Source organism: Lissotriton vulgaris, chromosome 12, assembly GCF_964263255.1.
Source record: "Lissotriton vulgaris chromosome 12, aLisVul1.2, whole genome shotgun sequence".
Lineage (NCBI taxonomy): Eukaryota > Metazoa > Chordata > Amphibia > Caudata > Salamandridae > Lissotriton > Lissotriton vulgaris.
The window spans coordinates 40,545,643-40,572,091 of record NC_141700.1 but is presented as its reverse complement, the minus strand read 5'-3'; the positions used below and the strand labels follow the sequence as shown (position 1 = coordinate 40,572,091).

General features: G+C 45.1%; 2 protein-coding genes across 2 annotated transcripts in view; one reads left to right on the top strand and one right to left on the bottom strand.

Annotated features, from left to right (window-relative positions):
* Window positions 1-24,718, bottom strand: part of LOC147673185 (beta-1,4-galactosyltransferase 1-like) — a 247,910-nt gene extending 223,192 nt beyond the window's left edge. Inside the window, exon 1 of the mRNA XM_086946973.1 lies at window positions 24,469-24,718. Coding sequence (XP_086803099.1) covers window positions 24,469-24,613 — 145 coding nt within the window. The 5' untranslated portion in view covers window positions 24,614-24,718. The remainder of the gene's footprint in view (window positions 1-24,468) is intronic.
* On the top strand, window positions 12,758-13,654 carry LOC147673186 (uncharacterized). The gene has a single exon (XM_086946504.1). The coding sequence runs from the start codon at window positions 12,758-12,760 to the stop codon at window positions 13,652-13,654; it is 897 nt and encodes a 298-aa protein (XP_086802630.1).
* Window positions 24,719-26,449: the final 1,731 nt, after the last annotated feature.

The following is a 26,449-nucleotide window of genomic DNA, read 5'->3' as shown; positions in this document are numbered from 1 at the left end:
TAGGGGGTGCATTTTTTATAGTAATGAGTTGCGTTGTCCTGGTCCGCGCCAAGTGCTTTGAATGACAGTGCACGCGGCGAACAAAACATGAACTATACCTGGTTTGGTAGGACAGCGGGTCGCCAGCAGACAAACAATTTACCAGAGAGTAATCCATACCATTGGATCCACAATTCTGATTGGCTGTGCAAGGCTGCATTTAGACGTGGCTTTTAAAATTTGAATACCGGCAATAAGGTTTCAAGACATGCTCTATTGGTGCCTTGCTCTTTGCATATTCCTGTTGTTAGAATTTGCATCATGACGTACGATTTTGGGAAAGCACTTCTGCACTCCACCTATGGGAGCACTTTCATTACACGTGACATGCGCAGGCAGGGACCAGCATTGCCATCTCTGGGTTCTGGAGACATTTACAAATCACTCGAGGTTGTGGTTCATGAAACCACCAGAATGCCTCAATGACGACACAGGATATATATCCTGTGTCGTCATTGAGGCATTCCCGAAACGCGTCTGCTGTCTGTAAAATAAACTGCCCTGCTGAAAAGTGATTGCCGTGCTCGAGAGTGCTTATTTGTCCTAAGACCCGGCTGGGTATTTTTTTTATATATATTTATATATATAGTGGAAGGCAGGAGCCGAAACGCGTAGACCGTCCATTTGATGCACGTTATCTTTTGCACTGGTGTGTAAATAAAGCGCTGAAATCCATCTGTTGCTGTGCCGTGGTCTTTAATCTACCTAAACGTGGGAAGAAGAAATCTGTGGCTATATATATATATATATATATATATATATATATATCCAAAAATATGCAGTTCCCAATTTTGGAAGAGCCAGGGGAGACCAAAGTGTTTGCAGCAGCCTTTATTCTTGAAGCACAGCCTGCCAGCAGGGTCTCTAAGGACAGGTAAAATCTCACCATTAGTGAAGCCAAGCCAAACGCGTTTCGAGAAAGTCTCTTCATCAGTGGCTGGTAAGGAAAGCAGGAACCGCAGCAACAAAGCGGGGCAGAGACTTTATTGACAAGGTACCTGTTATTCATGGACATTATTATGAAGGGACAACGTACCCACTGGGGTGTAACATAGCACGGACTACATCTCCCAGGAGGCTGTGAGGCCACGCCCCCGGGGGGCGGGTAGATGTTTAAAATCAAGGTGCTGCAATACACGTTTTCCCCCTGCTTTCCTTACCAGCCACTGATGAAGAGACTTTCTCGAAACGCGTTTGGCTTGGCTTCACTAATGGTGAGATTTTACCTGTCCTTAGAGACCCTGCTGGCAGGCTGTGCTTCAAGAATAAAGGCTGCTGCAAACACTTTGGTCTCCCCTGGCTCTTCCAAAATTGGGAACTGCATATTTTTGGATTTGTTAACGGCCTGCCCAGGTCGTTGGAAAGAGCCGACTGCATGTGAGCGGGTCCGCGGCAGCGTCAGATGATGCTGTCTTTACGCGGAGGAGAGTGAGCATGCACCGAAGCAGTAAGGTGCCTCCTCACAGCAGGAACCGCAGCAACAAAGCGGGGCAGAGACTTTATTGACAAGGTACCTGTTATTCATGGACATTATTATGAAGGGACAACGTACCCACTGGGGTGTAACATAGCACGGACTACATCTCCCAGGAGGCTGTGAGGCCACGCCCCCGGGGGGCGGGTAGATGTTTAAAATCAAGGTGCTGCAATACACGTTTTCCCCCTGCTTTCCTTACCAGCCACTGATGAAGAGACTTTCTCGAAACGCGTTTGGCTTGGCTTCACTAATGGTGAGATTTTACCTGTCCTTAGAGACCCTGCTGGCAGGCTGTGCTTCAAGAATAAAGGCTGCTGCAAACACTTTGGTCTCCCCTGGCTCTTCCAAAATTGGGAACTGCATATTTTTGGATATATATATATATATATATATATATATATATTTACAGAAGTGCAGTCAGATCTCTGTACCCAAGTTTGAAACATCCCTTCACATGCAATTCCACTACTGCAGTCTTATTAGCTTCCACCCCACCGCTCCCTCAAACAATCTGCACCAAACTTGACAGAAATCGCATTCTGTAAGATGTGCAAAGTTTGGTGCAGGGTGCTCCAACACCAGAAGTTATAAGAGGGTCTTAGAGCTTGACACTTTTCAAAGAATACTGATTTTCCCTAGAAGATTTAATCTGTGGATAACTCTGAAACTGATAAATACAAATTCCAAAATGTTGATGGCATCGCAGCCTTTCTGTGAATTTGTTAATTTTTATTCTGCCTTTTTTTGGAGATGTTAACAAAAATGTGCATGAAGGATACAAGTGAAAAGTGCAAATATATCTGCCCTTGCTCGAGAACTCCACAAACAAGAATGGTTAAACAATCGTGGCGTTACGGCGGGGCATTAAGTGTGATGGCACCATGAAGCATTGGTTACCGCAGCCACGGGCCCCATGACGGGTCTGAAAAGTAAATGGAAAAGAGCGATAGAAAGGGAATTCACGGATGGTGAATGGGGTAAGGTATGGAGATCTCTTAAGGAAATCTTGAGGAACACTAGACTCAAATATACTCAATTTAATGATATACACATGGTATATAGGACGCCTCATAGATTAAATGTCACGTATGGTGGTGAGTTGCAGGAATGGCCAACGGGCGCTTATGTAGATGCTGGCTTCATCCATAGGACATGGACTTGTGGTGTAGTGCGTCTGTACTGGGAGGGAGTCCTGGCCAAGATTAGGGGTGCCTTGGGGATGGACCTGGTGGTGTCATGGAGGCCTGTCTGTTGGGGCTCTTCCCACGTCCTCCTAAGCAGAAAGTAGGGAATCGGTTTACAGACCTGGCCTTGGGCCTGGCTAAGAGGAGGATTGCACTGGTGTGGGACCGCAGGTGGCTAGCTGGACCAGTGAGGTTATTAGCTGGGCAGGAGCAGAGGCTAGAGCCCGGGGCTGGGAGGAGGCGAGGGGCATCCGCAGGCGGCCAGTTGCAGATTCATGGAAAGGAGTGCTGGGGAACTGGGAGTATCCGGAGCAGGGACGCAGTGCCGGTGGGGAGGAAGTGAGTGATAGCGAATGAGTCAGGCGTGTTTGCACGGGTGGGCCATGTTGGAGTAGCTCTGATGGTGCATGGCCCCACCTCCCTGTGACAATGGGTGGAAGAGACTGGATCTGAGTGGCCGTGGGCGGTGGGTTTGGGGCTGGTGTTTACCCTCCTTTCCTCCCCCCCCCCCAAAAAAAAATTACACAAGTGAGGAACGGCATACTTGACATAACTGTTAACCTCATGACTACCCCAACGAACACTATTGCACCCTTGTCCCCTCTTGGCATGCAGAGTGTCTTTGGTTTCTCATTATTTGTTTGATTTTTTCTGTGGTTAGTTTTTCATTTTATTGGATTATGTGTTTAAGCCTCATTGGCTGTGTGTACAATGGCTGGAGACATTGTCCGGTCCAGGTACGGACTGGAGCTGCCCCCTGAGGCAGGGTGAGGGAGTACACTTAGGCAGGGGCCCAGCTAGTTAGTTACCGGGGTGGCGAGCTAGTGGCGCTCAAGGATGAGCAGTCGCCAGGCTCCAATTTACGCTCAATGCAGATACGTCCTACCCCAGGATAACAATAATTAAAGTGTATATTACCCTGCCTACTGTAATGATTGAGTCGCATATTGAAATTTTGTTGGTGCAAATGTTTTACAGTGTAATTGTGGAAACAAAAACTATAAAATGTTAATAAAGATATGTTAAAAAAAAACAATTGTGGAGTTCGAAATATTTTTTTTTAAAAATAAGCGTGTGCCCAATCTATGTTCATGTGCAGTACACACTCACTGGCAAACTCTGCCAACGTTCATGCAAGTTGTGTCGAATGTATATATTTATATATGCCGATCTAGCTTTCTGCCAAATTTGGTGTGATTCTGTTCAGCCGTTTTTGTCTGCATTGCTCTCTAATCTTCCCTGTGGAAACGGCATGGGAGAAAAGCGTGTTTACAGACATCTTTTTTTGTCTGCCCCGTTCGATGGATCACCCTGAAAAATACGTTTCGGTGGGACCCACCTGCAACCACAGAGTCAAAGTAAGCACTCTTTCCCATGCATCACAGGGTGTGATAGGGTAAATGAGCCTTGCTGATCCCACTCCACCCTGTGACGAGGTGCCTAAGGGTGTACTCTGATGCAAATTAGCTAATTGACAAACAGCTTGAAAAACACAGGGTAGGAGCCTAATCTTCCCCTACGGAAAAGACATGGGAGAAAAGAGTGTTTAGGGACAGCCTTCTGTTTTTCTTTGCCTCCGTTTGATGGATCACCCTCAAAAATACTTCTCAAGAAGAAGGGAGGTGGAAAAACTTGTTTTTTGGAAAGTTTTGTGAAGTGTCGTCAAACAAGGACAAAGTTATTAGCAAAACAAAAACAAAAACAAAAAACGCTCTTCCTATGGAAAGTCTGACCTAACTATATAGTGGCGACCGCCACTGCGTATGAAAAAAAAAAAAATATATATATATATATATATATATATATATATATATATATATATATATATATATATATATATATATATATATATATATATATATATATATATATATATATATATATATATATATATATATATATATATATATATATATATATATATATATATATATATATATATATATATATATATATATATATATATATATATATATATATATATATATATATATATATATATATATATATATATATATATATATATATATATATATATATATATATATATATATATATATATATATATATATATATATATATTTGAAAGGGCTCCCGAACAGAGTTTCTTCCTCCCAGGAACCACACAAACGATTCGCACACCAGGGTCCATGTTCAAAATTGCGTTTATTGGCGACGCGTTTCGACCAAACGGTCTTCTTCGAGATATATATATATATATATATATCAGCACACTCCTGGTCACAGCACTTCATAAAATGAAAAACCAGAGTCGGAGCCCAAATCAGATGCAGTGTTGTCAAGGTTTATTCGGCAAAGGAAACACCCAACGCGTTTCGTGATCCACTGACCACTTTCTCACGGGTGGAGTTTACCTGGGTCAACCTCCATTTAAAGCAACATACTTTTTAGAATTTTTACACACGTGATCATAGACATAGAAAAATTGAGTGACTTATAGCTATGTCGGCTTTTTTAGAAAACATAATTTCAAGTGAAAAATTATTATCACAACCAGGAATAACGGAAACATGTCATGTCCATAATATTGATGTAAAGTTCCCTGGGTATTTACACAGTTTTTGGGTCTCTTTCGCAAACTGAAGCCAGGTGATTTCATATGCGCCAAGGTTGGCCCGCCCCATTATGTAGTACTATGTTACACATTCACAGCAGTACTTATGATGGGTTAGTCAAAGGTCGTGTTGCCCCAGTGGGCAATTCAGTCCATTGTATGACAGGCAGGATTTTCAATGAGCTCCAAGTGGACAATAATTGAGGCCGTATTCCTGGAATAAATGAAAAATGGAATAGCTATAGATGATAGTGATTACATTTGGATCAGTGCACAGTTAAAACCAATTAAAAGCTTTGGAAAATTGTTACCAAAGAAGCAGCAGCATTATACTTTCACATGATTTAGTCAGAATCATTTACGTATGAAGATGGATTGCAAGTTCTTCCCCCAAGTTATGACCTGTCGGTTGTAAGGTGTTATACATAATGATATATTTAGATTCTAGTTTCCTCAAATCTAACCATCTGTTCCCTCCCCTTTCATTGCTTTCAATGCTGTCCAGAACACAGAATTTCATGACATTTGGATTTTTGTTGTGTACATCAGAGAAATGCCGCGCTACAGGGTATTGCTGATTTTCGTTTCTTATTGCCCTTTGGTGTTCCAGGATTCTAAGTTTTGCCTGTTTCGTGGTGCACCCTATATAAAACTTATTACAGGGGCACTCAAGGGCATAAACAACATACTCTGTGTTGCAGGTTAGGTGTTTTGTGATTTTGTGGGCCTCTCTTTCCATTGACAGTTTTATTGACTTGCGGTTATTGCTGTACTTGCAGGCTTTACAATTATGACAAGGATAAAATCCTTGGATAGGATTGATTTTCTTCTTGTCTTTTATGAGTGTGCTACTCAATATGTCTTTTATTGACCTCGCCTTTCTGAAGGTCAGTGAGGGATTTTCATGAATCACCTCCTTCACATCTTGATCAAGTTTTAGAGTTTCCCAGTATTTAGTCAAAGATTTACGTAGTTTCCACGATTGATTGCTGTAGGTGGTGATAAAGCGTACCTTCTCATCAACCGTACGTTGTTTAGGGACCAATAAGTCATCCCTATCCATAGCATTAACTTTTGAGAGGGCCTGTTGTATTACCTTTTTGCTATATCCTCTCTCAGAGAATCGTTGGGTCATAACTTGGCTTTCTCTTGTAAATCCCTCTGCCGAGCTACAATTTCTCTTAGCCCTGACATAGGATGGCAGACTAGTTACAAAGGGCTGGAGGAAGTGGTCAATATATCTGCTGGTGTTCTCATACAGGCTACCAACCGAAGAGACGATTGGTCTGCCCGGAGGTGCCTGAAGACTTTTGTGCACCTTGGGGAGCAAATATAGTGCGGGTATTTTGGGATATTTTACATAGAGGTAGGAAAACTCTTCGTCCTCAATTAAACCCCTTGCTTTCCAATCCCGCAGTCTCTCTCCATATGCATTTTTTGCCTTATTATAATCCTCTTTACTCGCTCTGGCATAATTACATTCATCAGACAATTGTGCCATGCCTTCTTTCAGATACATATCAATAGGCCAGACCACAACGTTCCCACCCTTGTCGCTATTCTTGATAACCACGTCTGCCCAATTCTCCATTTCCTTTAAGGCAGAATATTGTTTTTTGTTAAGGTTCCAAATCATTTTAGGCTTCACCTTGTCCATATGTCTCATTTCATGTATCATTCCCTGTTCAAAACTGTCAATGTAACTGTTGGCAATTTGTGGAACAAACACCGATTTTGGTTTGAAACCACTGCCACTGCTCATATTCACCGAATCCTCAGTACTAACTAAATTAAACAAGGCATCATCATGTACATCTTCGCAACCTGCCAATAATTGAACTGATTGCAACAGTTCTGCATCATTCACCGTTAATGTACTGGGTTTTTCAGACATGCCCTCCTTTCTGATCCGAGATTTATTCGCAAACCATTTTTTGAGTTTTAATTTACGTGTGAAACAGAAAAGATCAATACGGGCATTGGTAAAATTAAAATTAGAAGTAGGACAAAAGGAAAGCCCTCTCGACAGTACCTCAATTTGTACAGGAGTTAAAGTACGGGAAGAAAGATTTACCACGGTCTTGGATTCTACTTCCGCGCCGCCTTGCCTCGAGTGACCACTCCTACTGGGCTTGAGACCGCGTCGAAGGATTTGCTGCCTCTTCCGCGTCCTCCTCTGCCTCCTCTTCCACGCCCTTTTGATGGGGTGCCTGTCTGACGTTCCTTGGTCATCAGGGCTACTTCTTTTAAAATTCGGTCTTTTACTGGAATCGCTTCAACTGTGTCTGAGATGTCACTTTCGATTGATTCCGTGTCATCCATCAGTACTGATTCCGCCGAAGTTGTCGCCCCCTCATTAGGTACAGTTTGCTTTTTAGGCGTGGTATTCTTCTTCGTGTTCACTTTCTTTGTGGCATTCCTTATTTCGTCATATCGCTTAGCAAAGGTTAGGATTTGGCCTTTGCTATAATCCACCTCGTCACGATGGAATTTACGCTGTTTCTTTTCTTTAATTTCTTCCTCAATTTTATCAAGGCGTTTATGCATTTTGTCCATTTCCGTGGTGAATTCACTCTCCGTGTGTTTGCCTTTGATTTTGGTAATTAATTCTTCATTCTCCGTGTTAAGTTTGGCACACTCTTTTTCAGCATTTTTTATTAACATCTTAAGCATGTTAACCGAGCAGATGTGATTGTTGTCCATCCACTCACTGATTAACTCGGGGTCCGGATTCTGGAATGTGGGTATGATGAAGATCCTCAAACCGCGCGGTATCCTATCGCATTCAAGATACTTGGTTAAGGCAGCCGCCTCCCACCAGCGCGATTGCTCTCGTTTGAGGTTTTTCCACAGTGTGTCCCACCACACTTTCAGTTCATTAACTTGTTTACCAGGTGGTCTAATGTCATCTCCCACACTGGGTTCCGTTGAAGTGAAAAGTTTCGCTGCTGCTTCCGCTCTCCTACTGTTTCTCGATTCTGCCATATTACTTGACACAACACAACCAGCCGGTCTCGTGTTGTTTGCACCGCTCTTTTCCGTCAAGCACTGCTGGGCTAGCTGATCGGACAATCCAGGTATGGGCGGGAACCTTTTTGATGTTGAATTCACAAACACTCCAATCCAATCTGATCCCAGATATCGGAGTAATTTTGTAGCAAAGAAGTTCAAAAGGGTTCCGCTAAAATTGTATCACCTTAGGTTCCCGGGTCTCGTACAGCCATAGAGCAGGCGGGCAAAAGCTTCTTTTTGAAAATGTAAACACACACAGGTTTGGCGTGCTTAAGCCGTCTTCTACGGCGGGCTCTCGACGGGGAACGCCAACCCCTATAAATCAGCACACTCCTGGTCACAGCACTTCATAAAATGAAAAACCAGAGTCGGAGCCCAAATCAGATGCAGTGTTGTCAAGGTTTATTCGGCAAAGGAAACACCCAACGCGTTTCGTGATCCACTGACCACTTTCTCACGGGTGGAGTTTACCTGGGTCAACCTCCATTTAAAGCAACATACTTTTTAGAATTTTTACACACGTGATCATAGACATAGAAAAATTGAGTGACTTATAGCTATGTCGGCTTTTTTAGAAAACATAATTTCAAGTGAAAAATTATTATCACAACCAGGAATAACGGAAACATGTCATGTCCATAATATTGATGTAAAGTTCCCTGGGTATTTACACAGTTTTTGGGTCTCTTTCGCAAACTGAAGCCAGGTGATTTCATATGCGCCAAGGTTGGCCCGCCCCATTATGTAGTACTATGTTACACATTCACAGCAGTACTTATGATGGGTTAGTCAAAGGTCGTGTTGCCCCAGTGGGCAATTCAGTCCATTGTATGACAGGCAGGATTTTCAATGAGCTCCAAGTGGACAATAATTGAGGCCGTATTCCTGGAATAAATGAAAAATGGAATAGCTATAGATGATAGTGATTACATTTGGATCAGTGCACAGTTAAAACCAATTAAAAGCTTTGGAAAATTGTTACCAAAGAAGCAGCAGCATTATACTTTCACATGATTTAGTCAGAATCATTTACGTATGAAGATGGATTGCAAGTTCTTCCCCCAAGTTATGACCTGTCGGTTGTAAGGTGTTATACATAATGATATATTTAGATTCTAGTTTCCTCAAATCTAACCATCTGTTCCCTCCCCTTTCATTGCTTTCAATGCTGTCCAGAACACAGAATTTCATGACATTTGGATTTTTGTTGTGTACATCAGAGAAATGCCGCGCTACAGGGTATTGCTGATTTTCGTTTCTTATTGCCCTTTGGTGTTCCAGGATTCTAAGTTTTGCCTGTTTCGTGGTGCACCCTATATAAAACTTATTACAGGGGCACTCAAGGGCATAAACAACATACTCTGTGTTGCAGGTTAGGTGTTTTGTGATTTTGTGGGCCTCTCTTTCCATTGACAGTTTTATTGACTTGCGCAATTGTGCCATGCCTTCTTTCAGATACATATCAATAGGCCAGACCACAAGGTGGAGCCTAAAATGATTTGGAACCTTAACAAAAAACAATATTCTGCCTTAAAGGAAATGGAGAATTGGGCAGACGTGGTTATCAAGAATAGCGACAAGGGTGGGAACGTTGTGGTCTGGCCTATTGATATGTATCTGAAAGAAGGCATGGCACAATTGTCTGATGAATGTAATTATGCCAGAGCGAGTAAAGAGGATTATAATAAGGCAAAAAATGCATATGGAGAGAGACTGCGGGATTGGAAAGCAAGGGGTTTAATTGAGGACGAAGAGTTTTCCTACCTCTATGTAAAATATCCCAAAATACCCGCACTATATTTGCTCCCCAAGGTGCACAAAAGTCTTCAGGCACCTCCGGGCAGACCAATCGTCTCTTCGGTTGGTAGCCTGTATGAGAACACCAGCAGATATATTGACCACTTCCTCCAGCCCTTTGTAACTAGTCTGCCATCCTATGTCAGGGACTCTTCAGATTTTTTGGGTATCATTAAGGACCTTGTATGGAGGCCTGAGTACTGGCTGGTAAGCTTTGATGTTTCCAGCCTGTACACCAGCATTCCTCAGGAATTGGGGGTAGAGGCATGTAAATTCTATCTTGGAAACCGATCGGTTTCATTTTTGTCACACACTAACATGTTGCTGGATATGATATGGGAATGTATGAGTAACAATTTCTTCATTTTCAACAAACTTATGTTCAGACAAACCCAGGGGGTGGCGATGGGTACTTGCTTTGCCCCCAGCCTGGCGTGTCTTTACCTAGGCTGGTGGGAGGAGTTAGTGGTGAAGGAGATCTCCCACTATAGTGCCCACGTCATCCTCTGGAAGAGGTACATTGACGACATTTTCTGTGTCTGGCACGGCACTCTCGACCAGATACACGAATTTGAAACTATCCTCAACACTAATTCATTAAATCTGAAATTTACCAGTGTAATCAGCCAGAAAGAATTAGAATTCCTTGACATCAAACTAGAGGTTGATGCGGGAAAATTAACAAGCACGCTATTCCGCAAATCTACAGCCGGAAATAGCCTGCTACATGCAGAGAGTGGACATCCCCCAAGTCTTATACGCAGTATCCCGATGGGTGAACTTATCAGGGCTAAGAGAAATTGTAGCTCGGCAGAGGGATTTACAAGAGAAAGCCAAGTTATGACCCAACGATTCTCTGAGAGAGGATATAGCAAAAAGGTAATACAACAGGCCCTCTCAAAAGTTAATGCTATGGATAGGGATGACTTATTGGTCCCTAAACAACGTACGGTTGATGAGAAGGTACGCTTTATCACCACCTACAGCAATCAATCGTGGAAACTACGTAAATCTTTGACTAAATACTGGGAAACTCTAAAACTTGATCAAGATGTGAAGGAGGTGATTCATGAAAATCCCTCACTGACCTTCAGAAAGGCGAGGTCAATAAAAGCCATATTGAGTAGCACACTCATAAAAGACAAGAAGAAAATCAATCCTATCCAAGGATTTTATCCTTGTCATAATTGTAAAGCCTGCAAGTACAGCAATAACCGCAAGTCAATAAAACTGTCAATGGAAAGAGAGGCCCACAAAATCACAAAACACCTAACCTGCAACACAGAGTATGTTGTTTATGCCCTTGAGTGCCCCTGTAATAAGTTTTATATAGGGTGCACCACGAAACAGGCAAAACTTAGAATCCTGGAACACCAAAGGGCAATAAGAAACGAAAATCAGCAATACCCTGTAGCGCGGCATTTCTCTGATGTACACAACAAAAATCCAAATGTCATGAAATTCTGTGTTCTGGACAGCATTGAAAGCAATGAAAGGGGAGGGAACAGATGGTTAGATTTGAGGAAACTAGAATCTAAATATATCATTATGTATAACACCTTACAACCGACAGGTCATAACTTGGGGGAAGAACTTGCAATCCATCTTCATACGTAAATGATTCTGACTAAATCATGTGAAAGTATAATGCTGCTGCTTCTTTGGTAACAATTTTCCAAAGCTTTTAATTGGTTTTAACTGTGCACTGATCCAAATGTAATCACTATCATCTATAGCTATTCCATTTTTCATTTATTCCAGGAATACGGCCTCAATTATTGTCCACTTGGAGCTCATTGAAAATCCTGCCTGTCATACAATGGACTGAATTGCCCACTGGGGCAACACGACCTTTGACTAACCCATCATAAGTACTGCTGTGAATGTGTAACATAGTACTACATAATGGGGCGGGCCAACCTTGGCGCATATGAAATCACCTGGCTTCAGTTTGCGAAAGAGACCCAAAAACTGTGTAAATACCCAGGGAACTTTACATCAATATTATGGACATGACATGTTTCCGTTATTCCTGGTTGTGATAATAATTTTTCACTTGAAATTATGTTTTCTAAAAAAGCCGACATAGCTATAAGTCACTCAATTTTTCTATGTCTATGATCACGTGTGTAAAAATTCTAAAAAGTATGTTGCTTTAAATGGAGGTTGACCCAGGTAAACTCCACCCGTGAGAAAGTGGTCAGTGGATCACGAAACGCGTTGGGTGTTTCCTTTGCCGAATAAACCTTGACAACACTGCATCTGATTTGGGCTCCGACTCTGGTTTTTCATTTTATGAAGTGCTGTGACCAGGAGTGTGCTGATTTATAGGGGTTGGCGTTCCCCGTCGAGAGCCCGCCGTAGAAGACGGCTTAAGCACGCCAAACCTGTGTGTGTTTACATTTTCAAAAAGAAGCTTTTGCCCGCCTGCTCTATGGCTGTACGAGACCCGGGAACCTAAGGTGATACAATTTTAGCGGAACCCTTTTGAACTTCTTTGCTACAAAATTACTCCGATATCTGGGATCAGATTGGATTGGAGTGTTTGTGAATTCAACATCAAAAAGGTTCCCGCCCATACCTGGATTGTCCGATCAGCTAGCCCAGCAGTGCTTGACGGAAAAGAGCGGTGCAAACAACACGAGACCGGCTGGTTGTGTTGTGTCAAGTAATATGGCAGAATCGAGAAACAGTAGGAGAGCGGAAGCAGCAGCGAAACTTTTCACTTCAACGGAACCCAGTGTGGGAGATGACATTAGACCACCTGGTAAACAAGTTAATGAACTGAAAGTGTGGTGGGACACACTGTGGAAAAACCTCAAACGAGAGCAATCGCGCTGGTGGGAGGCGGCTGCCTTAACCAAGTATCTTGAATGCGATAGGATACCGCGCGGTTTGAGGATCTTCATCATACCCACATTCCAGAATCCGGACCCCGAGTTAATCAGTGAGTGGATGGACAACAATCACATCTGCTCGGTTAACATGCTTAAGATGTTAATAAAAAATGCTGAAAAAGAGTGTGCCAAACTTAACACGGAGAATGAAGAATTAATTACCAAAATCAAAGGCAAACACACGGAGAGTGAATTCACCACGGAAATGGACAAAATGCATAAACGCCTTGATAAAATTGAGGAAGAAATTAAAGAAAAGAAACAGCGTAAATTCCATCGTGACGAGGTGGATTATAGCAAAGGCCAAATCCTAACCTTTGCTAAGCGATATGACGAAATAAGGAATGCCACAAAGAAAGTGAACACGAAGAAGAATACCACGCCTAAAAAGCAAACTGTACCTAATGAGGGGGCGACAACTTCGGCGGAATCAGTACTGATGGATGACACGGAATCAATCGAAAGTGACATCTCAGACACAGTTGAAGCGATTCCAGTAAAAGACCGAATTTTAAAAGAAGTAGCCCTGATGACCAAGGAACGTCAGACAGGCACCCCATCAAAAGGGCGTGGAAGAGGAGGCAGAGGAGGACGCGGAAGAGGCAGCAAATCCTTCGACGCGGTCTCAAGCCCAGTAGGAGTGGTCACTCGAGGCAAGGCGGCGCGGAAGTAGAATCCAAGACCGTGGTAAATCTTTCTTCCCGTACTTTAACTCCTGTACAAATTGAGGTACTGTCGAGAGGGCTTTCCTTTTGTCCTACTTCTAATTTTAATTTTACCAATGCCCGTATTGATCTTTTCTGTTTCACACGTAAATTAAAACTCAAAAAATGGTTTGCGAATAAATCTCGGATCAGAAAGGAGGGCATGTCTGAAAAACCCAGTACATTAACGGTGAATGATGCAGAACTGTTGCAATCAGTTCAATTATTGGCAGGTTGCGAAGATGTACATGATGATGCCTTGTTTAATTTAGTTAGTACTGAGGATTCGGTGAATATGAGCAGTGGCAGTGGTTTCAAACCAAAATCGGTGTTTGTTCCACAAATTGCCAACAGTTACATTGACAGTTTTGAACAGGGAATGATACATGAAATGAGACATATGGACAAGGTGAAGCCTAAAATGATTTGGAACCTTAACAAAAAACAATATTCTGCCTTAAAGGAAATGGAGAATTGGGCAGACGTGGTTATCAAGAATAGCGACAAGGGTGGGAACGTTGTGGTCTGGCCTATTGATATGTATCTGAAAGAAGGCATGGCACAATTGTCTGATGAATGTAATTATGCCAGAGCGAGTAAAGAGGATTATAATAAGGCAAAAAATGCATATGGAGAGAGACTGCGGGATTGGAAAGCAAGGGGTTTAATTGAGGACGAAGAGTTTTCCTACCTCTATGTAAAATATCCCAAAATACCCGCACTATATTTGCTCCCCAAGGTGCACAAAAGTCTTCAGGCACCTCCGGGCAGACCAATCGTCTCTTCGGTTGGTAGCCTGTATGAGAACACCAGCAGATATATTGACCACTTCCTCCAGCCCTTTGTAACTAGTCTGCCATCCTATGTCAGGGACTCTTCAGATTTTTTGGGTATCATTAAGGACCTTGTATGGAGGCCTGAGTACTGGCCGGTAAGCTTTGATGTTTCCAGCCTGTACACCAGCATTCCTCAGGAATTGGGGGTAGAGGCATGTAAATTCTATCTTGGAAACCGATCGGTTTCATTTTTGTCACACACTAACATGTTGCTGGATATGATATGGGAATGTATGAGTAACAATTTCTTCATTTTCAACAAACTTATGTTCAGACAAACCCAGGGGGTGGCGATGGGTACTTGCTTTGCCCCCAGCCTGGCGTGTCTTTACCTAGGCTGGTGGGAGGAGTTAGTGGTGAAGGAGATCTCCCACTATAGTGCCCACGTCATCCTCTGGAAGAGGTACATTGACGACATTTTCTGTGTCTGGCACGGCACTCTCGACCAGATACACGAATTTGAAACTATCCTCAACACTAATTCATTAAATCTGAAATTTACCAGTGTAATCAGCCAGAAAGAATTAGAATTCCTTGACATCAAACTAGAGGTTGATGCGGGAAAATTAACAAGCACGCTATTCCGCAAATCTACAGCCGGAAATAGCCTGCTACATGCAGAGAGTGGACATCCCCCAAGTCTTATACGCAGTATCCCGATGGGTGAACTTATCAGGGCTAAGAGAAATTGTAGCTCGGCAGAGGGATTTACAAGAGAAAGCCAAGTTATGACCCAACGATTCTCTGAGAGAGGATATAGCAAAAAGGTAATACAACAGGCCCTCTCAAAAGTTAATGCTATGGATAGGGATGACTTATTGGTCCCTAAACAACGTACGGTTGATGAGAAGGTACGCTTTATCACCACCTACAGCAATCAATCGTGGAAACTACGTAAATCTTTGACTAAATACTGGGAAACTCTAAAACTTGATCAAGATGTGAAGGAGGTGATTCATGAAAATCCCTCACTGACCTTCAGAAAGGCGAGGTCAATAAAAGACATATTGAGTAGCACACTCATAAAAGACAAGAAGAAAATCAATCCTATCCAAGGATTTTATCCTTGTCATAATTGTAAAGCCTGCAAGTACAGCAATAACCGCAAGTCAATAAAACTGTCAATGGAAAGAGAGGCCCACAAAATCACAAAACACCTAACCTGCAACACAGAGTATGTTGTTTATGCCCTTGAGTGCCCCTGTAATAAGTTTTATATAGGGTGCACCACGAAACAGGCAAAACTTAGAATCCTGGAACACCAAAGGGCAATAAGAAACGAAAATCAGCAATACCCTGTAGCGCGGCATTTCTCTGATGTACACAACAAAAATCCAAATGTCATGAAATTCTGTGTTCTGGACAGCATTGAAAGCAATGAAAGGGGAGGGAACAGATGGTTAGATTTGAGGAAACTAGAATCTAAATATATCATTATGTATAACACCTTACAACCGACAGGTCATAACTTGGGGGAAGAACTTGCAATCCATCTTCATACGTAAATGATTCTGACTAAATCATGTGAAAGTATAATGCTGCTGCTTCTTTGGTAACAATTTTCCAAAGCTTTTAATTGGTTTTAACTGTGCACTGATCCAAATGTAATCACTATCATCTATAGCTATTCCATTTTTCATTTATTCCAGGAATACGGCCTCAATTATTGTCCACTTGGAGCTCATTGAAAATCCTGCCTGTCATACAATGGACTGAATTGCCCACTGGGGCAACACGACCTTTGACTAACCCATCATAAGTACTGCTGTGAATGTGTAACATAGTACTACATAATGGGGCGGGCCAACCTTGGCGCATATGAAATCACCTGGCTTCAGTTTGCGAAAGAGACCCAAAAACTGTGTAAATACCCAGGGAACTTTACATCAATATTATGGACATGACATGTTTCCGTTATTCCTGGTTGTGATAATAATTTTTCACTTGAAATTATGTTTTCTAAAAAAGCCGACATAGCTATAAGTCACTCAATTTTTCTATGTCTATGATCACGTGTGTAAAAATTCTAAAAAGTATGTTGCTTTAAATGGAGGTTGACCCAGGTAAACTCCACCCGTGAGAAAGTGGTCAGTGGATCACGAAACGCGTTGGGTGTTTCCTTTGCCGAATAAACCTTGACAACACTGCATCTGATTTGGGCTCCGACTCTGGTTTTTCATTTTATGAAGTGCTGTGACCAGGAGTGTGCTGATTTATAGGGGTTGGCGTTCCCCGTCGAGAGCCCGCCGTAGAAGACGGCTTAAGCACGCCAAACCTGTGTGTGTTTATATATATATATATATATATATAATGGGATTACCAAATCTCCAAGGGGGTAACATGGAACCAAGCGGGCAGGCCAAACTTCAGAGGACATGTGAAGCACTCAAGCAGTACCCACAGTCAATACACCAGGCACACCACAAAAGAGGCAGGACACCAGTTTGAGTTGGAAAATTAAGAAGTTTAGTATCTCCAACCTGCAAGGAAAAAATGCATCAACAGTGGTATCATAACACGGCGCCAACTGGCACCAGAGCCAAGTGTATCAAGGGGAGATTATTTACATGGGAAGTAAGGGCTGAGTCTGCAAGTCCATAGCTGAAAATAAAGAAGAATGTTTACATCGTCATTAGACCTGGGGTCACAATGGCGGGGCCAACTCAGGCTCTCATCCTTAGCGGTTTAACTCCAACCCAACCCCTGGAAAGGAAAACTTCAGGGCATCACAGTAAATCCCAACAGACAGGAACACTTGTAATAAATCAGCAGTGGGATATAACCAGGCGCCTGGAATGACACGTCAGGCCAGCACCGGGGCAGAACACCTGCAGTAAAAGGGCACATCAACATTACATATCGGTCTCATCACCTTAGGCCAGGGAGATGACCATCTCATCAGGGTAGTAGGCACCTTGTATGCAATTGAACCTTGGGCATACACATTACGCTGTGGCATTAGGCATTTAACCATAAGAATTTCAACACTGGCGCATTATCCCTAAACAATACCCTGGCATCTAACACATTGTGCACCTCACCAGTGCGTACATTCGGCTCCCTTAGGCAGGTATATAACATCCGCAGGGGCCCACAACCTTAGTTGTCTAACACAGTGGAATCAGCGTAGGATCACCTAGCGGGCGAGTAACATCAACATGCATTGGCATCAGTAACGGTAATAACTGGTCACGACCAATCAAGCATTTCCTATTACCTGGTCACTGTGCAGGAATAAACATGTCACTAGGGCCACCCTAAATACCTCTTCAGGCAACTAACACATCCCTAGAGGGGCAGTCGACCTCAGCAGCATAACACATGGGGATGCCCACCACTAACAGGGGCATTAACACTAAGCCATAAGCACACTGGGCGCGAAACAATCAGCATGAACATCAACCCAGCATTAGCATAAATCCTGGCCCTAACTCTTGGGGCTTTAATAATTCCTTGAGGAACCCAGGGGCACAGTATTGACCTCCAGCCTACACCAGTTCACTCTTCAGGCCGTCGCCCAGTTCAGGGTAGGATTACCATCCCAAGCAAGTCATGGGGGGGGGGGGGGGCGGACACCGACCCTGTGCCCGGTTGCCCACTCTACCCTCCACACAGTCTAACGTAGGCCCCACTCACCGGGGTTCTGGGGAGGTCTCCTTCTCAGTAAGGGCCAGGCACCGACAATGTGCCTCGAGGCCCCTGCCGCACAGCACTCTCGTCGCAGGGCTCTCCTTACTCCTGCACCGGTCACTCAGGGCCTGCAAGGCCTCACTCAGGCCTAGGCCGCTCAAACGGGGCCCTCTGCAGTTCCGAGGCGGAGGGGGGCAGGCACCGGCAATGTGCCTCGAGGCCCCCCCTTCCCCTCCGGGCTGTGGCCGCAACACTCGGGGCTCTCCCTCACCGCGGCGTCACCCGGGCCTCTCCTCCTCACGGGGGCCCGGGCGGTTCAAAACGGCCTCTGGGCAGCCACACTCGCCTCACCCGGGCTTCCTTTCCTCACAGGGGCCCAGGGTTTCAATACGGCCTCGGAGAGGCCTCAGGGGACACACGCGGTGTCTCGGAACACGTGGGGAGAAGCCTGCCTGGCTTTCCTCCCACCTCACACGGGGCTCCCTCGACCTCCCGGGAGCCCCGTAGCACCGTCGGGTCGCTTCTTATGTGGCGGCGGGGCTGGCACCAGCAGTGTGCCCCGGCCCCGCCTCTTCCACCGGCCCCTCTCTCCGGGGCATAGACCGGCTGGGTGGGCTCCCGCTCTGGTCGCTCACTCCTCGGGGCTCCCCCTCGTCCACGGGGGCCCCGCACCGGTGCTTCACCCGGGTCCCCCTCCTACCTCACGGGGACCCGGGGCTTAGACTCAGCTTCTTCCTGCCTTCCCGGCCGCCCGGGCCGGCAGCCAATCCCTGTGCGGCGTTGGCAGGGGCGGGCCGATGACGCGGCCGGGCGCCCCGTCACTTGATGGGGGTGAGGAAGGCTTCAGGGCCTAGCGCGGCCCTCTCTCCACTTCGGCGGCCCTCTCCTGGCACCGGGGGCCACCGCAACGATACCCACCTCAGTGGGGGGGTCCCTCAAACGCCGGCCTGCGGCGGTGAGATCGGCAGCAACTAGGCGCAATCTTCAAGCAGCGCCACAGTCTCTTCGGCGGCAGTAAGGGGTAGGCTCCCTTTTAATTCATTATTTATATTGCGCTATCCTCCTCAGAAAAAGGGCTCTTTTCACAGAGCACAGCTCCTCCTTCGGCCCACACAGCTTTCAGGGCCAACAGCACTCCGGGTGCCACACCAGCCCCAGCACTTCCACACACAGCGCTATGCAGGCAGTCCCTCCCAGCGTCAGATCTCCCACAGGGGGCCACAACTTCCTTGGGGGCATCAACCTCCCCAGAATAGCGCTTGATAGGCAGCACCTCACAAGGGGCAACAGTTCCTCCAGGCAGCCCAGGGCACTCTCCTCACCTCCTGGGGCTTCTGTCGCGCTGCGCTGGCGCAGTTCCAGGTCCAAACAGCGTCAGTGTCCTGGGTAGGGGCCCTTCCCTTATCAGGGGCCCGGGGGACAGCAGAGGGGTGGGGGTTTTAGGGGTGCAGGGCCCAGCCCACAGGCCCATGTGGCGGTAGCACCTCGCAGCAGGTCCCCTCTCTTTCTTGTCCCAACTCTGACTGACTCTCTGGTGGCACATCCCCCTTACTTATACCCTCCTCCCAGGCAGTGCCAAAGCCTTCTAAAATGTTGGCAAAGCTGGCCTAAACTGGCTCAAGGGGAGGGGGTGAGCACCCTGGGTGCCAGGCTTTCCCTCCAAAAGCTAGGTGTAGCTGGGTAATATTATCTAGACCGCTGACCTATGCCAGTCCGGTGGCAAAACCCATGGCCATGGCATCCATTTTAAACACAGTACATTTCAGTCAGGTGCATTTTACAATGGGGGGAATTTACAAGTGCTCACACCATTACATGACTTCACATATTAACAAGGTGTCTCACTCCACTCATGGCCTATACAGGTTTAATCCCATGGGGGAGAAATTTTCAGACAAGGGGGTCAAAAGCGAAACATTTTGGGTGGGGGAAAGGCCAAGTCCAACAACAACAACAAAAAATAAAAAAAAAATTTAAAAAAAAAATATATATATATATATATATATATATATATATATATATATATATATATATATATATATATATATATATATATATATATATATATATATATAAACGTAAATTCGTCACACTGGCTGAAGCAGCCGCCCCAGCACACAACTTGTAAATGACGAAGGAACAGACCCAGATTGAGTGCTCAATTGAAGTGTTTATTCTCCAGCAAGCCTGCCGCCGCCATTACGCGTTTCGCCTCTTGCAAAGCTTGGTCACATGGCCTATATATATATATATATATTACCCTAAGAAAAGTCAATAGTCCCAGATTGGTTGCTTAGTAGCTCCAGGGCAGTTAATAGCTTCCTTCTATATCCCCATGGAAGTAGACTGTGGGTAGGTAAACAGGGCGGGTGGGGCTAAAAGCATATAACAGCCATAAAACCCCACAACGCTATATAATAGGAAAAATGTCAGTGGACCAAGAAAAATTGCCGCACCTAAGCTGTTATCTCCCATAACATTTGTCTATGGTTCAAAGAACGTACCTTCCACTGTGTGCACTCCCTGTAAACACCCTCTGCCAGAGGTGCCACCCTATGCTAGGGAGAATCGAAAAACAGAGGTGCATCACATTCACAACGAATCTCAAAGATCAATACTGTGTTTGCACAGAATTCAACAATCGATAAAGACATTTTTCTTCTCTTCATTATTTTTTTCTAAAGGTTGCTTCATATGTGCACAGCAAAAACCAGCCAACGCGTTTCGTCCATATACAAATGGACTTCTTCAGGGCACAAAAGAAGTGGAGAGATCTATTGTGTAATCCACTTTTGCAACAAGTTAGTTTCATCTATTTCAACCGTTGATCAACGTATAAGTCCTACTAGAACATTCCATCAAAGTGTTTAAAGTATTAATGAGATCTCCTCCACTCTAAAATCAATGTGTAACATATGTTTCAAATGGATGGAAAAATTAGGGCAGGTCCGCCCATCATCGAGAACAACAATTGAGGCCAAGTAGGAAACGGAGAAACACCCCTCTCATCCACGGTGCCACAAGACTATTTTATTAACACAACACTAGCCACACAACACCGCCAGAATACAATGCAGCAACTTCATAACCACCACAACACAGGCCCACCCCTGCCACCCAGACCATTTCAAAGTCTGTTTTTCTGACTCTAGGCACTTTAAAAATACATACAATGCATGCATGTGAAAATGAATTACAGTTTGAAGTCCAATATTTGGTACATAGCGCACACGTATAGAACCACAGAGAGTTCACAGCGCCTATATACACCAAGGTCATACATATGTACTTCAGATCTGTTCCATAGGCCCTACTACACACGTACAGATATAAACAGTGAACGTAAAGGTAACAATCTTTATTAAAAATGAAATGTGATGGAACACTCCCAAAATGGCATGTATGTAAGGTGCCTTGTCTCAAGCGTACATTGTAATTGTGGGTGCACTGATGAATGGGAAACAAACAGAATGGCCTCTAGGCGCTTTGGGTAATGTTCAGGAAATGTATTCTTTAATTCTCCGAGAAATTCGAAAAAAACATACCATCCAAACGGTCTTGAATTTCATTTAAAAAAATAAGAAATCTGAAATTCTGCTCTTGCAAACCTGCCCCCCCCCCCCCTCCACCCCAAATCTCCAAGCCTCAGGTACTTTTAAATACCCTCGCCCTTCTTTCAGTGTACCCACTGCTCGCTTGCCCCTTCACTATGTTTCATCCGTTGCTAACTGCTGACCGTAAAGCGCTAGGAAGCCTCCCGCGAGGGGGAGAATTGCACAATAAAGCTATGCTGGCAGGGAGGGTGTGAGTTCGGTGCCGGCTGGGCAGCAGGGAAGCCAAGCCCTTCCAGTCTGCACCAGCTTGCCAGGAAGGACCACCAACCCCATCTTGACAGGTGATTGAGAGCCGAGAAGTGACCCCCATTCAAAGATTTGACTTTCTGCCCCGGACAGCGCCAAGAAGGTGGTTTGTTGAAATAGGTTTGCAGTCTGTGCAGCAAAGGAAATAAACATATAGAACGCATTGGAAGAGGCATATACTGGCAGAAAAGAGTGTGGGGAAGGGGGAGTGAGAAGATTTACAAACCTCAATAAACCAATAAAACCCCCTCCGGGCGCTTCTGTGCTCAACAGAATAATCCATGATTTGCCTAGAAGTAAAAAAGTGCCGGAGACATTGTTTCCACAAATGCAGATTATTGCTACGCCACTCACACACGCAACGCCACTCACACACGCAACCCCACTCACACATGCAACGCCACTCACACATGCAACGCCACTCACACATGCAACGCCACTCACCCACGCAACGCCACTCACCCACGCAACGCCACTCACACACGCAACGCCACTCACACACGCAACGCCACTCACACACGCAATGCCACTCACACACGCAACGCCACTCACACATGCAACGCCACTCACACATGCAACACCACTCACACACGCAACGCCACTCACACACGCAACGCCACTCACACACGCAATGCCACTCACACACGCAACGCCACTCACCCACGCAACGCCACTCACACCCACGCAGTGCCACTTTTACCCACACAGAACAACTTTCAGACACACAACGCCACTCACACCCACGCAAGCCCACTCTCACACACACAACGCCACACTCACCCATGCAATGCCAATCACACACGCAACGCAACTCACACACGCAACGCCACTCACACACGCAACGTCAATCACCCATGCAACAACACTCACACATGCAACGCCACTCACCCACGCAACGTCACTCACTCAAGACCACTCACACCCACGCAGTGCCACTTTCACCCACACTGTGCAGTCCACAATAGGTCTCGCAGTAGGAAAGTTGGAGCTATTGGTTTTGTAAATGACAAAGCCCTTTCTGTTTTTCAAATGCAAAACAAAAATAAAAGGCAGTGTTATTTGCAATTGTAATAGCTCCAACTTTACAACTGCGAGACCTATTGGCAACGCCAGTGCTTGAGTAAAGGAGCAGTGCAGCTATTAATACACAAATTTGGAAACTGGATTGGAAAATAAAAGAGTTCTTTCACAAAACGCATAAAATACACACATTACATCACTGTGAATCCTCTTAATACATTGATAGGGAACATAAACACACACACACAGTTAAATTACATTAAAAAATACACATAAGGCAGGACAATTACAAAGGGAAGCTCAATCACGCATTTTTACACAACAACACATATTAAATATTTCTTATTAACATACACACACTCATAACATCGCCCTCACACCCCAAAACTCACACACACCTTCACACACCCGCAATCACACTCACACAACATCACCCTCACACACCATCACACACCTTCAGCCTCACACACACTCACTCACACTCACCCTCACACACAATCACACTCCTTAACTCACCCTCACACACCCTCACACTCACACCGTCACACAGCCACACACTCACACTCCCTCAATCAACATCAAACACCCTCACTCACCCTCACACACCCTCACCAACACACACCGTCACACACACTCACACCCCCTCACACTCACACTCCCTCACTCTCACAACACTCAGGCTCACACCCCTCACCCTCACATCCCTCACTCTCACACCCCTCACCCTCACACCACTCAAGACACAAATTGCTGTGCCATGGGAGGACGCTCAGCTTGCAGGGCTGTGCTTCTATCCCCTGCTGCACTCTCCTGCTCTCTAGAAAGGTGGCATAACAACAAAAGCTGCCATCAAAATCACGTCTACACAAATCATGTGGCATTCCAAATGCTATAGGTGTCACATTCACAAAAATTACAACTATTGGCATTGTAAATGACAAATCTATCAATGTAGCTATTTGGAGAAAATACACACACAAAAAAAATCCTTTACAAGACCAATAGCTCCTACTTTTCTAATGCGAGATCTATTGCATTTCCAGTGCTTGTTTTTTTGTATTATCCCGTTCAGGCGTGTGTGCGTTTTGTGCTCCATTACCACAGGCTACGACTACAACTCCCAGAATGCAAAGTGTAAATGAGCACTCATTTGCCCCGCAGAGCAGTAAATGAAAGGGTGGATCTGGTTGAAAATAGTGCCAGGACTGGCGTGATGCGGACCCCTAACTGGAACAGTAAAGGGCTTTTTCCATCTTCCCAGACGCGCATTGGGGGCGCGTTTGCAACACCGACCACAGGATGGGTCATTCTGAATAAAGGGTTATAATCCGGGGTCTGGGGGTCGCACCTGCCCGCCTGTTCCTAGCTGTGTGCCCCCTGGACACCCTAACACGCCTGCGTAAAGTTTCCGGACCCGTTCGCCCCCCTGAGTCTTACTTTTGTGCTGCAGGCGGAGGGTAGGCGCGGGCATCCCCGCGGACAGGTCCAGGGTGAGCGGTACCCAGCGCTGGAAGAAGGCGATGCCAAAGAGCGCCCCCATCAGCAGACCCAGGGCCGCCAGGTACCTCCTGAGTCGGGTCATGGCGCCCCCTCCGACGGCAGGTGTGCTCCTGTGCAGCTCCGGCCCGGACTGTGGGCGAGGCCGCCTCCCTCCTTCCACTCTACCTGCCCGGGGACAGTGGGAGGGTGCTCTGCTCAGGTGCAAAGGTTGCCTCATGAAGCAGGCTCGGGCGGGCGGGCCGGCTCGACGGCTCCCACATCCTCCAGAGCCAGAGGTGAGGCTGCGGGCCCGGCCCTCCGCCTCCCACCGGGGGCCCTGGATGGAGCAGGGGGGCCCGGGAGCCTCCAGCATCGCACCGCTTCAAGTCAAACCGGGCAGAAGCCGAAGGGCCAGAAGCCGGGGAAGCACATACACCACAAATTAAAAGACTTAAAACCAGACCATTTATCATCATAAACCAGGTCTAAAAATTCAAATAAAGTGATCTTCTATTGGTCTTCAGGAGTCAGGACCTTCCTTATATGATTCGCTTCGATAAGGTTGAACTATTACAATGTCATAAGCCTCGTTAAAGTGCATTTCTATACAGTATTATCACATGCCAGTTGTTCTACTCCCATCCGTTGCCTGATGACATTTTTCCTTCGCCGTGAAGCCCCTGCTAAAAAGCTCGCCACCCCAAAACATATCAGAGATGAAGACAGGCCTCACTTGTGCAAAATTGCAATGTTTTATAAGTGGTAAAATATATCTTCTCCGAAGATCATTATATAATCCACAAAAAAAGATGAAATGTAAAAGATCTTGATCTGAGAAATCATCCCAGGTGCCAGGCTTTAAAGTCCCTGGCTTAGAGAAGCCCTTTGGAAACGTAAGAGACCAGTGAATACTATTAAACCTAAATCTAGTTAAAAGAAAACAATGGTGTACATTTTTAATAAAAGGCTGTTCTATGGGCCCGGATTTCAATATCATATATTGTCCTATCAGCGTTTTTTTAAGTTCGCTCTTTTCCCTGTCCAACACCCTCCTGACTAAAAATAGTTTTTTAATAGCTTTCAACTCTCCAAGATACATCTGTCTTGGATGTGTAAAGAGATCAGGACCTCTGTTTTCACTAGTTGCTGAGAAATGTAAGCTAACCAAAGTACCTCAGCAGACCTATCCAACCTCATACAATCTTTTAATACCAGTTGATTCAGGGTGGGTGTGGGGCTAGACCATACTTTTAACACCATATTAAGGGGGCCTTTGCTATCTAGTCGGAGATGTAACCCTGCCCGGATTCCTCATGCACCACAGAGGATAGTGTACTGGGGGGAACTGCTAAAAGCTTCCGCAAATATTTATTTTCACCCACTTTCAGTTCACCGCTCTCCTTATAGCCCCATACTTCACTGCCATATGTGGCCATTGGTAAATCTTTCTCATTATAGATCCACAGAGGTGGATGCAAGCATTTGCTCCCCAATCTCCTAGCGAAGTCCAAGGTTGCACCGGCCGCTCTAGACAGGGTGTTTCTCTTTAGTATTCTTTGCGCGACCCACAACCCCTTTTCGTCAAACAAAATGCCCAGGTATGGAAACATAGCAACATTTGTCAATTCTCCACCTTTACATATAAGCGTGCACTTTTCAAGTGTTGAATTATCTACAGACATGTGAGATTTAGAGACATGCATTGAAAGGTCACGTGAGACCTTAAAATCACTAAAATGATTTACAAGTCGCTTCAACCCTATCGGTGTCCTGGCTAGTAAACCTGCATCACCTACAAATAAAAGAGCAGGTATAGATTTAAAACCTGCTCTAGGGATGTCGCTACTGGCAGTTTCCAAAACGGCCCCTAAATTATTGATGTATAGGGTAAACTTCACGCCTGTCTCACCCCTCTCTTCACTTCCCAGGACTTTGTACG

What these genes read in the sequence shown, in the direction of transcription:
- LOC147673186 (XM_086946504.1), top strand. Translation starts at nt 12,758, where the DNA reads ATGGCAGAATCGAGAAACAGTAGGAGAGCGGAAGCAGCAGCGAAACTT.